Source organism: Wickerhamomyces anomalus (assembly GCF_001661255.1).
Source record: "Wickerhamomyces anomalus NRRL Y-366-8 unplaced genomic scaffold WICANscaffold_2, whole genome shotgun sequence".
NCBI lineage: Eukaryota > Fungi > Ascomycota > Saccharomycetes > Phaffomycetales > Wickerhamomycetaceae > Hansenula > Hansenula anomala.
The window spans coordinates 528,053-542,110 of record NW_017567111.1 but is presented as its reverse complement, the minus strand read 5'-3'; the positions used below and the strand labels follow the sequence as shown (position 1 = coordinate 542,110).

Sequence of the window (14,058 nt, the reverse complement as noted above, 5' to 3'; positions counted from 1 at the left end):
TGAAGGTTATAAATCAAACAAAATTGCGATGTTACATAATCATCGGGTTGATCTTTCAAAGATTTTGGCAAAAAAAAAAATACTGGTGGTAAAAATTGAAGAACAAAAATTGAATGGGCCTAGCAGAAATCAATTTGCTTGTTTGAAAACCTATAATGTTGTCAAATAGCAGATTAGCAGGATCCAGATTATCCGCCGCTGTTTTCAGATCTGGACTTGGGCGTGCTTCAAGACCTGTTGTTCACAAGATTTTGACTCGTCGTCAAATATCCCAATCTGCCCAACAACTGAATAATTACCAAGAGGATCGATTCAGAGATGCTCAAGAAACCCTTGAGCCACTTGATAGAAATGATACATCATACCAAAATCTAAGGGCATACAATGCAAGAAAGTTAAGAGAAACATTGGATCTGCTCAAAAGTGCAATGGAAGACCAAAAACCCGTTAATGAGATTCTTGAAATTTTTACCTATAGTCTAAATGATCTTGATAGTACAGAACGTTCGTTTTTTCAAACAAGAACCAAGATCGGTCCTGTTATCAATGAAATGATTGATATGGCAGAGAAAGAATTAGCCAATCCTGTTGAAGGTGCTACTATTGTTACACCAGATGAGATTTTACAAAGTGCTATTGCATTAAATGTTGCTGATGTTATCAATTTTGAAAAAGTTATACAGATACAATTCAAAAATGGTCAAGTTTCAGATGTTTTATCATTATGGGTCTCATACTTGGAGTATGCTGCAACTTTAAACATCACTTTCACTCCAAATATTTTGAAGAATTACACTTATTTAGCTTTCATGGAAAGCTGCGCCAAAGAAAACAGAGAGTTGGATGACCAAACCGTTGAAGCATTATTGCAATCACCTCCAACTCAGAGAATTGCAAATTTGTCTAAAGTTGTGAAAGAGAATGTACAAAAGAGCGACCCAAGATATAAAGTTCTTATGGGATGTCTTGAAAGATTATATCTAAAAGACAAAAATCCAAACTCTTTAGCCTTTTTAACGAAAGCTTCAGCTGCAGCTAATACTGGGAACTCAATGAGACTTGATGAAAGCTATGCTAACATTGAAAAAGTCTCCAAGTTTACTGGTATTAAAATAAATGAAGAAACATTAACCCATTTCATGGGATTCTACAATAAGATTGGACGTCATTCAACAGCAATGGGTTTTTGGAATGAAATTGTCAAAGCAGGTATTATTCCATCTACAGCTGCTTGGAATCATCTTTTAGATACTGCCAGAAATTTGGGACCAAAAGAGAAACGATTATCCAATGTTGAAGGTATTTTTGAACAAATCCCTGCAAAGAATGATGATACATATGTTAGAATGATTTTGATTTACTCCAATTTCAAAGCATATGATAAATTGGAAGCACTCATGGATGAAACAAAACTAGCATCTCCAGCAATCGCACAAGTTTATGCACAAAGTTTGATATCTAGAGGTGAAACTGAGAAAGCTCAAAAAATCTTTGAGGGATTGAAAAGCAAAAATATGGCATTGAATTTAGGCAGTTATAACACTTTACTTAAAACTCACATTAGACATAAAGATATTAAAGCAGCCAAGAAAGTTTTAAAAGAAATGAAAGCATCAGGGGTCAATCCAGATGTTGCTACTTACTCTATGATTATTGATTTAACTTTCAAGGAATCAAGATTAAGAGGGGATTTAATCAATGACGACGTTATTTCAAAGATTTTGGAGGATATGCGTTTGAATGGTATTGAACCAAATACTTATACTTTGACCAGTGTCATTGATGGTTTAGGTAAAGATCCTGGGTATGAAGAATCTGCTTTGAAGTTATTCCAATATTTACAAGAAAAGCACCTAGCTTCATCAGTTACTTACGTTTCCATGATTTCAAATGCTTTTAATTATGGTAATACTAGACAAGCAGAGTTATATTTCAAAGATTACATTCAAGAGGGATTCAAACTTACTGTTCCAATTTGGAATTTGATTTTTGAAGGATATTTGAAAAACAGAAACTCATCAAAAGTTGCTGAGTATTACAAGGTTTTCAGACAAGCTGATGATGTAATTTTCAAAAAAGCCAACAAATTCACTTTATATTTCCTATTGAAAACTGCGAAAAACCATAGCGATTTCGAATTAGCAAATTTGGTTCTTTCTGATATTGCAGAACAAGGATTTGAAAAGAAACTCTCAACGCAAACAATTGACTTGATCAAAGAATTACAATCCAATCCAAGTGTCACAATTCCAGAGTCTGTTGAAGCCAGTTTGTAAATAGCTTGATCTGGCTATTCCTGTACATACTACTGAAAATATCATTAAAAAAAAATAAGATTATACTATTTACCATGTAGATGTGTTATAAAAATTCAAATTATTCACTCATTAATGCATTATTGATATGGATTCAATTGTCGTTAGACTCTTTCCCCATTGCCTTATCCCAATATGGTTTCAACCAATGTCTCATACGATCTTTAGCATTAGTTGGATTATCTAAAGCAGGTCTGACATCTAAAAAGAAGGTTGGCATTCCATGTGGATCATCTGGACCTCCATAATAGTCAATCACATATCTAACTTGGTCCCAACTTCCAGAACCATTAGCTCTCAAGACGTACCAATCATGTCTATCAAAAGGAGGTTCAGTGTTGAAAGTTTCTGGGAAAACTTTACTCAATTGTAAATACATTCTAGCTCTTGGAGATAGATCATGAGGTCTTCCAGTGAATTGTAATAATCTTGGTTGTTTCTTGTATTCTTCAACATATGGTTTTTCCCATTCCAATATTTCTTGCCATGCACCTTCATTTAAGAAATTATGGACATCAACCATAGATTCCACTGCATCTTCTGGGATACCGTCACTTTTACCTTTCTTCATCATTGCATTGAACATTTGTTGAGGAGATGGATATTCCCATACACCCTCATTTTCATCTTCACCTCTAGGGATTGTAGAAAATGTACGTTCTGTTGGTAAGTCCAATTTTTGACCTGGTAATTTAGAAGAAGAAATGAAAGAAGGCATGTTGTTCAAAGGGTTTAAAGTGTCATCAGTTTGACCATTGTCTTTCTTCATTGGACAAACAGCAGGAACTTCAGCTTTAGGTGTTGAATCATGTTTCACTGGACATTTAGCAGCTGGAGGTGGTGTACTGATATTGCCATGGTTCACAGGACATTTGGCAGCACTAACATCTGAAGATGCTTGTTTGACGTTCTCCGAGTTATCAGCCCAAAACCAACCCATATTTCTGTACTTGATGAATATTAAGATATTTTGTAATAATGCTGATGTATTGTTGCCAGTTTATAAAGGAAATTTTCTGGTTTGTAAAAAGGAAAAGAAAAAAAATTCCTGACTAATCACCGGCTCTGATTGGCAGACGATGGGCTTTGAAATTTGACACATAGAAGTGAAATTTTTGTACTACAAAAGTTTTGAATAAACAGAATGACAGGAACTCAAATATTAAACGTAACTATATAGTACTGGAACAACGCTCTGAAATGATCAAAGATATTGTGTGGATTCATACACTTTTAGTGTTCTTAGAGGTGACATCAATGGACTCTTGAATGTCTTGTAAATCTTCGTCATCTTCATAACCTTTAGCAGCTGGTTCAGCCATTCTCGGAGGGTGGTCAGGTTTTGTTAAAGCTGTGAATGGTTTACCAGTTGAAATGGAATGAATTTTCAAAATAGAAACCCTGAGTGCTAAAATGATGGCAGCAGCAATGACTGAACCGACTGGAGCTGCAACAAAAGCACCAAAAGCTGACCAATCACCACCATAGATACCATTCCAAACTAATAACAATTTACCACCTTCTTTAGCAGTACCGTAGTAGATTGTACCGAATATGAAAACGGTTAATAACCCACCTAGACCACCACCAACAACTTCCCAGCCTGTGATAAACCACATATGACTTGAAAGACCCATGATAATGATTGGAATGACAGCAGCAGATAACAAATCCGCAATGAAATAAATTTGCAAGACATCACTTGCAACTTTCAAACCAACAACAACAACTGGAATGATAATAAGAACAACAATAATACGAACATAGATGACTGGTATTTTGTTACGGAAAATATCATTCGAGATAGTGGAGGCCATGGCACTTTGTAAAGAGTCCAAAGTACATGTTGACAACACCACAGTGAAAACTAAAACAAATCCCATAACCCAGGATGGTAATTCTGCCAAAAGAATGAAGAATGAAGCGGCTGAACTTTCACTACCAACTGGGACTAAACCAGCCCAAACCGCAATCAACCCAGTAACACCAACAACTGTGACAATAGCAGCCATTAAGAATGCAGCAATTGAAGTACCAATCCATAAATCTTTATCAGAGCGTGAGGCAAAAGTTCTTAACCAGAAACCTGACATGAATAAATCATTAGTGAAAATGGCAACGACAAGAATATAAATTAATTGCCAACCTAATTTTGAATCCTTTAGTAAACCAGATTCTGGGATACGTTTAGTATCGATATCAACATAAGAACCCATGGCACATGAGATGACAATAATCAAGATGAAAACAACTGCAATTTGAATGTTATCAGTGATGAAACTAACTTTAAACCCACCAATAGCAGTGTAAACACTAGTAACGACACATTCCACGATAACAACAGGCAGGGCATTCAATCCGGTTAATGTGTTGACAGCATATTGAATACTTGAAATTTCAGAAACCATAAACAAAAATAATGTTAGGATAGTACAAGCTGAAAGATATAACCCTGCAATTTTACCAAATCTTTGGAAAACCCATTCAGTTAAAACAAACCCATGAGGACATTCTTTACGAATCTTTGGCCCCAATAATGAAAACAACAACATTGGTAGACCACCTGCAAGGGCATAGACCAATAAACCTTGAAGACCAGCTGTATTTGCAACTTGTGGATATGTTGAAAGAATACCACAACCAATACCTATAATTCACCTGTTAGTACATGATCCCCCACTGGATATATTTGAGATTCAGAAACAAAGTATTCAGGTCCTCACGCAAGCATTATCTTGATCGAGTTAGAACGGTATGATCTCAGTTCCACAATAAAGTGAAACACCCGTTAGAATCAATGTTTTCTGAACAATCACTTCACCTGAAGTTAGTAAAGACAACCATATTCTTTTCAAGCAACCAAAAGTAAGAACCCATTATTAAAAACCTGTTTCCCTCCAAAGAGTCATACATACCTGAAGCAACGAAATTGAAAGCTAATGGGATACCCTTTTGAGTACCATTTGATGATAAGAAAGTTTTTTTATCACGACAGTACCAACCTATAGCAGTTCCTGATATTAAAAGAATACCATATGTGACATAAATAATAGCATTTGAAGCTTGGAATGATAAGGATCCCATTGTTGTACAGCTCTATTTTACAAATGTGTTTGTAATCTTTGGACCATTCCTATGAGGTGAAAGATGAGATGAGATGAGATGAGATGATCCTGAGGTTTTATAGATTTTTCAATCGTGCTTGGGTTTTATGCCTTTAATGGTCTTTTGGCAGGCTTTTCTTTTTCGCGCATAACATTTTTTTTCTTTGGTTGCAGCATGAGAACTTCATCATGTGAGTAAGGCGATGGGTTTGAGTTGGAATTGTGGGAGACTTTTGGTGTAAATTAACCAGAGAAAGTAGTTCAATAGGAAGTTGGAATGCTATATTTCATGGTAGTTTGGTTAAAAAATGGTGTTTATGGTATAAAATTTGATGTAAAATTGTGTTTTTACCAGCGATGAGTTGACAATTTAGTTATGCAGTTATAGAGATATCTTAAACGGTTTTAACTTTTGACAGAAAAGCCATCGTAATTTTGGAAAGCCGAAAGATGAAGCGAATAAAATGAATCATGTGTACAACAGAAGCATTCCCTCATAAGATGTCTTCATTAAAGTGATTTCAGTTCTACAAATCAATAATTAAAGCAAAAGACTCATTTCCATTAAAATACAAGTATTAATTGAATAATTACATGAAAGAACTAAATCTAAGCTTGGATTGAGGCCAAGATATCAGAATCACCAGCATCTAAGATAGATAAAACACCAACTCTGAATAATTTACCACAAGCAGTACCTAATTCATTGTTACCACCGTGGAAGTAGTGGACATTGGTTTTTGACAACATAGCATAGTATTCCAATTCTGATTTTCTCAAGACTGGGGTGTTGGCAGCAATGATAACCAATTTAGCTTTACCTTGTCTTAAAGATTTGACAACGGATTTGTAACCTAAGGTATATTTACCTGATTTGATAACCAAGGCTAATTTTGAGTTGATGTTTTCTTGAGCTTTAACTTTTGGGGCCTATGAAAAGGGTTAGTACTTGTAGTCTTTTATATAAAAGATGATATAGTGGGTGTTCTATATCATCTGAATGGAATACTGACCATCTCTGCGTATTTGTATAAGTAGTAACACTCCGGTCTGATGTGATGATTAAAGGAAAAGAGTAGTACAGGTTAAATTTTTCACATTCGAATTTGAATTTTTTTCATGATGATGGTTATGGAAGTGAGGTGTTGGGATGTTAACTCTTTAGGGCTTTGGTTTTAAAAGTCATGTGACATAATCATATCTAAGAAAACAGTCACATTCACTGCTCACCCATGCTTCTGCCATTTCAGCACTGAAAAACTCTTTTTTTCGCCCCAAAATTTCGCGACTGAATCGCTGTGATTTTTTTTGGCTGGGAGCGTGGCCCTGGCCAGTTTTTTGTATAGGAACTGGGAAACATTTTCCAAAAAACCAATCATTTGAACAACTTTCGAGTCGAAGCTATTATCAACACATCAAATTCACGAAAGCATTAAACAATGAAGGTTGAAGTCGATTCATTCTCAGGTTCAAAAATCTACCCAGGTAGAGGTACCTTATTCATCCGTGGGGACTCTAAAATCTTCAGATTCCAAAACTCAAAATCTGCTTCTTTATTCCATCAAAGAAAAAATCCAAGAAGAATCTCATGGACTGTCTTGTATAGACGTCAACACAAAAAAGGTATTACTGAAGAAGTTGCCAAAAAACGTTCAAGAAAATCCGTCAAGAACCAAAGAGCTATTGTTGGTGCTTCTTTAGAATTAATTAAAGAAAGACGTGCTCACAAACCAGAATTCAGAAAAGCTCAAAGAGATGCTGCTTTAAAAGCTGAAAAAGAAAAAAGAAAAGCCGACAAAGCTGCTAGAAAAGCTGATAAAGCTAAATTAGCTGGTGCTCAAGGTCAAGCTGCTAAAATTTCTAAACAACAAGCTAAAGGTGCCTTCCAAAAAGTTGCTGCCACTTCCCGTTAAGAAATGAAATCAAATAATTTGGAATTAAGAAATATATATTAAATGGATTAACACATTGATGTATTGATTTTGTTTTATTTTTGGTTCTTTTTCTTTTCTCGGTTGCTTATAGTGTTCTAATATATTGTTATTTTTTTTGATACAAGATGATGAGAAATGGAGTACAAAAGTAGTTGATGGATTCAAATTATGCAAAAATCTTTATATCATATGTTGTGATTTTATTTTTTATTGTTGATTAGTTTTTATTTTTAATGAAGGTGGGTTTGATATGAAATACTGACATTGGTAGACCACAGTAATATTTCAAAAACAATTAATCTAATTCAATTACTTCTCTTCTTTACTCTTCTCTAAAGCGGCTTTTGCCTTTGCCTCCACATTACGAACATACTTCTTCACATTTCTTAAATTAAAAGGCAGTATAATGTTCATTACAACAATCCAAGCAATCAAAATCCCAATATTTCTACCCATATGACCTTTATAAGTGTTCAAAAACACAACTTTCAACAGCTCATTCCCTTGATACATTGGCATAGCATAACCATATCTAAAGAAATTATTCATAACAACTAAAGGACTGAAAATAACTGAAACATTTGTAACCATATAGAAAACAATCCAAAACCCAATAGCAGGTCTATACCTTGCAAAGATTTGAATGGCTGCGTTTTCATTGATACTGCCCAATGCACTCATTGTTAAAAACACAAACGCCCATTCAACTAAAAACCCAGATCTACCAAATGTAGCATTGACTGGGACTTGGAAAGCTAACGTCATTAATGAATAAACTAATGACATGACAAGATATGCTGATTGAGATGCAACCATATGATATAGTAAATATTGACGTGTGTGTAATTTTTTGGCAATGAGTTGATGAGTTGAAGCTGCGAAATTGAACTGATGAAATGATAACACTAATAAATATAGTAACCCAATTTGAACCACACCAAGAACAATTGAGCCGAAAACTGGTCTATTATCAAAGTAGCTCCACCATAATGAACTTAACAGTTGTGGATTGGAAGTTAAAAGGTTTGATACTTCATCATTAGATAACTCTGAAATTAAATTATTAATGATTGAATTTGAACCAATTGAAACAAATTGTTTCTCCAAAGATTGAATAATATTCAGGACATAACTTGGAACACCTTGAGGATTTCTACCAGACTCATAGATAAATTCAATAGAATCTGTGAAATTATCACCTGTTTTCAAAGCTTGATAATAATTTGAAGTGATATCTTGAGGCACATAAATCCCACCCCAATACTTTTGATGATGAACTTGACGTATAACTTCTTCTCTAATAGTATTATTATGGGATGTTGCTAAACTCAAGAAATCTGTTTGATTTTTGATATTCCATGTACCATATTGTTTCATTTGTGCTGATTCCAGGATATTTGTCAAAGTTGCAGAGAATAGGGGTGGAATTGAACTACTATTTGTTTCTCCAATAACAACCAGATAGTTAATCTTGTGATAATATGAAGCTCTGTTGTATAAAGACCCCCAATAAATACCTAGGATACCAAGAAACAAAGCAAATATCAATACATAAACTTTCCCAATCATGAGACAAACCTTCTTTATGGTTGCATGTTTTCTTTTCCTTCTTTCTTTCTTATCAATTTTCTCACCAGCAGCATCACCTCCAACCTTACCATCATTTTTCTCTTCAAACTTCCCAGCGCCAGTATCACCACTACTAACCTGTTCTGTCTTTTGTTCTTGTTCGCTTATTTCACTCTCATCAGGATGTTCAAGGATTGTATAATTCTTATCAACCCCACGATACGTAGCCGTATCCTTTGCAGTTTCTTCACTTTCTTCATCTTCTTCAGGAACTTCCTGTCTACCAAAAGCTGAGTTTATGAGCTTGACAGATGAAGACCGTGACCTATTTCCTCCTGTATTACTTCTGGTTCTGGCTATATGAACTGGCGGTAGTTGAGACCCACCAGCCATATCATGGTCATCGTGGATGCTGATGTTTGTGGAAGTATCCAGTGGGTCCACTTCTGATGACCTTCTGCTCATATTCTTTGATAGTGTTCTTTCAGTTGACTCTTGTACTCTTTGTACTGGGTTGGAAAGTATGAAAAGACCTTCTGGAACGTTGTTATGTTTTTATTTTTGTAGTTACATGTTGATGGTCGGCGCTATTCCTGGAAACGGACATAGAAAAAAGTTTAAACCGAAAAATGAAAACAATATGAAAACATCGACATTTTGAAGAGAAGGGATACAAAAACCACCTTTTGGAGAATAAAGGAATACTAGACCAAGATGAGCACGAGGACTGATGTTGGACAGAGACCTGGAGGCGAGGATATCAGCGACGATGATAGTTTTAGTGAAGAGAACTACAGCAATTCAAGCGACTCCTTATCAGAGTCATTCAGTGCAGAATCCATAGCTGATGAAGTTCAAGATTTGAATGAAGATGTTATCCAAGATCAAATCCAACAGGATGATTTCTTTGGGACTGGCCAGATTGAAAGAAATATGTCGAGAAGACAAAGTGATGAAGAAATGGCTGCAGCGCAACCAACTCCAATTAGAAGAAGGTCAACAATTGTTGACAGTTTGAAAAGAACAGAAACATTTAGACAGATTTCAAAATTTAGTTGGTGGGACTCAGAAATGAAAAGGGAAAGGTTGAAAGTTTATTCAACTTTTTTAAGAAATTATTTAATCTTATCAGTTATCTTGACTGTGATTTTGAGTATTTATTGGGGGTCTTATTATAAAAGGGAACAACATTATGATAATTTTAGGATATTGGTTGTTAATGGAGATCAATCTGAAATAAATGGAGTTCAGCCATTAGTTGGGAAAACAATTGAAGGTGTTGCATCTAATCCAAGGATCCAAAGTATTGGTAAATGGTTACCAGGAAATTTCACTAGAGAGGAAACAATAGAGGAAGTTCATAAGCAACGTTATTGGGCTGCAATTTACGTTAAGCCTAATATTAGTTATCAGCTATATGAAGCTATAAGTCAAAACAACACCCAGTTCAATGTCACTGAGAACTTGGTGGAGGTTATTTATGAAACTGGTCGTGATTTATTAACAATGCAGTCATATGTTATGACAATTTTGAAGAATTTCGAAAAGGCTTTCATTCAAGGTTTTAAACAAACATACCCAGTACTACTACAAGAGCTACCAGATGATGCTAAAACAAATGCAATTAGCTTTTTGTCAAAACCACCAACTTTTTACTATTATGATCATAGACCTGTTTTATCATCTGTTTTATTAGCCCCATTACAATTAGGGTTGACTTATCTTGTTGTGTTTGCATTTTTCCAATTCATAATGACCATCAAGATTCAATTATTTTTAGCTACAAAAGTTCAAGGTTTCAAATATATCCTGTTGAGAATTTTTATATCACAAGTTTCTTATGTTGTGATCTCATTAGCCTATGTTGTTTTGAATGCAGCTTACAAACTAGATTATAAGGCCACTTTTGGGCATTCAGGATTCTTGGTCCTTTGGTCAATCTCATACTTAACCATGGCTTCATTGGGTGGATTGAATGAGAATGTTGCGTTATTATGTTTTACATATTTCCCACCGTTAGTTGGTGGTTGGTTGGTGTTATTAATGGCAACAAATGTGGCACCAACAGTGAGTCCAATGGCGTTGACAAACCATTTTTTCAGATATGGATATGCCCTACCTATTCACAACAGTTATGAATTGGTTAAAGTTGTTTTCTGTAATACTTATAAGGGCCAAATGGGTAGAAATTTTGGTATACTGATTGCTTGGGTTGTGCTATCCAATCTGATGATCCCCTTCACTATGATCCATGTTTCCAAAGTGAAAGCTAGAAGAGACAGAGAGGCCAAAGAACGAGCATTAGAAGGGAAATGAATATGAATGAGTTTACTATTGTTACACGGGTTTAGGTGCTCCCTTGTAGTTTATATGGGTGTGTCCCCTACGCTCTTGATTTTTTTGTTTTTTGTCAACTGATAAGCCCAAAACAACAATTGGAAATCAAATTGCTGTACCCCTAGACACAATTGCGTAATAGATTAACACCAAATGGATTATATTTAAACAAGGTGTAAAGCGAACAGGATAGATACACTTCTTAACTATGGCAATATCGTACGAGATTCCTCAGCTATCAAACTGTAGCTGCCATTTTGTAGTGTGCCATGGTGAAGGCCGCGGTCGAGGCTTTATCAGCTGAGACGGTGAAAACCGATGATGAGATGAAATAAAATCTTTATCGTGAGAACGATTGTTAAATGTGATTTGATATATAAAGACACATTCGAATCCATTCATTTTCTACTGTTGGAATCCTTGTAACCATCAAATCATAGATTCATATACACTATTCACAATGGCTTACTCTGCTCTACAATCATCATCATACGGTAAAGACAATGTCAAATTCCTAAAAGTTAAAAAAGATCCTCAAAACCCAAAGAAACATGAAGTCATTGAAGCTACTGTTAAAGTCTTGTTGGAAGGTAACTTTGATGTCTCTTATACTGATGCTGATAACTCACCAATCGTCCCAACTGATACCGTTAAGAACACAATCTTGATTCTTGCTAAAACTACAGAAGTTTTCCCAATTGAAAGATTTGCTGCAACTATCGGTGCACACTTCATCAAGAAATATTCACACGTCTCTGGTGTTTCTGTCAATGTTATCCAAGATCGTTGGGTCAAATATGATGTCAATGGTTCATTACATGATCACTCTTTTATCCATCAAGGCCCAGAAAAGAGAATCACTGATTTATACTACAAGAGAACTGGTGATTACACTTTAACTTCATCAATTAAAGATTTAACAGTTTTGAAATCAACAGGTTCTCAATTCTATGGCTACAATGTCTGTGATTACACCACTTTGAAACCAACAACTGATCGTATCTTATCTACTGATGTTGATGCTTCATGGAAATTTGACTCTAAAAAATTGGGTCCAATTTCAAGTATTGCTAAATTAGCTGAATCTGGATTATTTGATAAAACTTACCAAGCTGCTAGAAAAATCACATTGGATAGATTTGCTTTAGAAAATTCTGCATCAGTTCAAGCAACTATGTATAACATGTCTACAGAGATATTGAAAGCTGTTCCTGAAGTTGAAAGTGTTTCTTACCAATTGCCAAACAAACATTACTTCTTGTTTGATTTTGAATGGAAGGGCTTAAAGAATGATAATGAATTATTTTATCCATCTCCACATCCAAATGGTTTGATCAAATGTGAAGTTGTTCGTGATTCAAAAGCTAAATTATGAATTACTCTTTTTTTTCATTCAGTTTTATGATTTGCATTATGACGTTCATTTAGATTCTTTTTATATGTTTATATGATTTCTTTCTTTTATATACAGTTTCAGTTTAATATACTCAGTTTTAAAAAAACCAACTCCACCATTTTTGTCTTTTTGTAACTGGTGTTCCGAATTTTTTATTACTTGCAACTGCATTTCTGGAATCAACAATTTTTTGACTAGTTTTAACCTTAGCTTGTTGTGCTAAAGTTGATAGTTTCTGTGAACCGATATTAAACCCCATTTTCCTCAATTTACCAACAATTGCAGGTGTTATTGCTGCTGTTATTGGTAATCTAATGAAGATTAAAGATTTATGTATACCATAAGCCAAAATAGCTTCTGTGAATAACGTTGATGACCAGATTGAAGATGGTTCATCTTCCTTGTTCTCTTCACCCTCTACTTTAGGTGGACGTTCTTTTGGTGTTATACCTATCATTTTCTTGAATTTATCTTGATATTCATGAATCTTGTCTTCACCAACGGAATGAACACCAATAAAACATAAAGGAAAGTCAATACATGATAGTCCCAAATAGACAGCTAATGCAGAGTATCCATATTCTTGAATTAAAGCTTTGATTCCGGTTTTCTTTTTGCCATTGGTTCCACTTGAACCTGATTGTTGTGAAGATGAAGATGAAGATGATGATTGATTTGCCTTTGTTGTATTGAATCTTTTTGACCCATTGTTGAAGATTCTTGTTGTAGCGTTACTTCTGTATAATGGTCTTCTGATACCTATATTGGTTATTCTGGAGAGCATTGTAGTATATATGAACTTCTTTCAAGCTTCTATAATCCTAAAGGATGGGATTATTCGGTATTAAAGCAGACTGGTATAGATTTTTCATGGTTTTTAGCTAAAAATGGTTAGGCCAGTTTTCGCGAAACAAAAAATAAAAGATGTTGAAAATGTCAGGTATTACATAACCAGAATAACCAATTATGCACAATTCATCAATACTCAACATTTCACATCAACTATAAGAAGAATCAAGAATCCACTAATTGTAACATTATATGTATATTAATAGAACATCGGAATTACCTTATATACACACAGTAGAGGATATTCTGTCAGGTTAAAACCACGAATAAAATAAAACAAGTGATCATTAAATCAACATCAACTAGAAACAATGGCTGTCACAAGAAACTCCAATAGAAGAAACACCTCTTCAACCTCTTCAACCTCTTCAACCTCTTCAACAACTAGAGTAACCAAAACCAGAAAACCAGCCAGAAAAACCAAGGCTAATCCTCGTGTTACAGCAATTGAAAACAATATTTCTGCATCACATGCTGCATCAACATCTGAAAACACACCAAACTCAACCACTTCAGAAGAAAATTTTTCAACAAATGGTGTTCAACAAGCTGCA

General features: G+C 34.8%; 9 protein-coding genes across 9 annotated transcripts; 4 read left to right on the top strand and 5 right to left on the bottom strand.

Annotated features, from left to right (window-relative positions):
* Positions 1 to 155: 155 nt before the first annotated feature.
* WICANDRAFT_77448 (uncharacterized protein) lies at positions 156 to 2,276 on the top strand (the record flags this gene model as incomplete). Its single annotated transcript, XM_019184558.1, has 1 exon — positions 156 to 2,276. One exon carries the CDS (start codon positions 156 to 158, stop codon positions 2,274 to 2,276), a length of 2,121 nt encoding a protein of 706 aa, XP_019039980.1.
* Positions 2,277 to 2,409: 133 nt separating this feature from the next.
* CYC3 (holocytochrome c synthase CYC3) lies at positions 2,410 to 3,255 on the bottom strand (the record flags this gene model as incomplete). Its single annotated transcript, XM_019181443.1, has 2 exons — positions 2,410 to 3,107; positions 3,162 to 3,255. The coding sequence occupies 2 exons, from the start codon at positions 3,253 to 3,255 to the stop codon at positions 2,410 to 2,412; spliced, it is 792 nt and encodes a 263-aa protein (XP_019039979.1).
* Positions 3,256 to 3,479: 224 nt separating this feature from the next.
* On the bottom strand, positions 3,480 to 5,399 carry WICANDRAFT_40234 (uncharacterized protein; the record flags this gene model as incomplete). Its single annotated transcript, XM_019182551.1, has 2 exons — positions 3,480 to 4,962; positions 5,231 to 5,399. The coding sequence occupies 2 exons, from the start codon at positions 5,397 to 5,399 to the stop codon at positions 3,539 to 3,541; spliced, it is 1,593 nt and encodes a 530-aa protein (XP_019039978.1). The 3' UTR covers positions 3,480 to 3,538.
* A 629-nt stretch (positions 5,400 to 6,028) lies between these two features.
* On the bottom strand, positions 6,029 to 6,435 carry RPL30 (60S ribosomal protein eL30; the record flags this gene model as incomplete). Its single annotated transcript, XM_019185489.1, has 2 exons — positions 6,029 to 6,349; positions 6,433 to 6,435. The coding sequence occupies 2 exons, from the start codon at positions 6,433 to 6,435 to the stop codon at positions 6,029 to 6,031; spliced, it is 324 nt and encodes a 107-aa protein (XP_019039977.1).
* Position 6,436: 1 nt separating this feature from the next.
* On the top strand, positions 6,437 to 7,606 carry RPL24A (60S ribosomal protein eL24; the record flags this gene model as incomplete). The annotated part of the gene is made up of 1 exon (XM_019186202.1): positions 6,437 to 7,606. A coding segment is annotated over exon 1 (386 nt), but the record flags the coding sequence as incomplete, so codon positions are not given.
* WICANDRAFT_89968 (SNG1 family protein) lies at positions 7,607 to 8,875 on the bottom strand. Its single transcript, XM_019186201.1, has one exon. It carries the CDS (start codon positions 8,728 to 8,730, stop codon positions 7,663 to 7,665), a length of 1,068 nt encoding a protein of 355 aa, XP_019039975.1. The 5' UTR covers positions 8,731 to 8,875; the 3' UTR covers positions 7,607 to 7,662.
* A 1,007-nt stretch (positions 8,876 to 9,882) lies between these two features.
* On the top strand, positions 9,883 to 11,238 carry WICANDRAFT_27783 (SNG1 family protein; the record flags this gene model as incomplete). Its single annotated transcript, XM_019181408.1, has 1 exon — positions 9,883 to 11,238. The coding sequence occupies one exon, from the start codon at positions 9,883 to 9,885 to the stop codon at positions 11,236 to 11,238; it is 1,356 nt and encodes a 451-aa protein (XP_019039974.1).
* Positions 11,239 to 11,719: 481 nt separating this feature from the next.
* WICANDRAFT_61331 (urate oxidase) lies at positions 11,720 to 12,634 on the top strand (the record flags this gene model as incomplete). Its single annotated transcript, XM_019183161.1, has 1 exon — positions 11,720 to 12,634. One exon carries the CDS (start codon positions 11,720 to 11,722, stop codon positions 12,632 to 12,634), a length of 915 nt encoding a protein of 304 aa, XP_019039973.1.
* A 118-nt stretch (positions 12,635 to 12,752) lies between these two features.
* Positions 12,753 to 13,593, bottom strand: NAT2 (Nat2p; the record flags this gene model as incomplete). The annotated part of the gene is made up of 1 exon (XM_019186691.1): positions 12,753 to 13,593. Exon 1 carries the CDS (start codon positions 13,437 to 13,439, stop codon positions 12,753 to 12,755), a length of 687 nt encoding a protein of 228 aa, XP_019039972.1. The 5' UTR covers positions 13,440 to 13,593.
* Between the last annotated feature and the right edge of the window lie 465 nt (positions 13,594 to 14,058).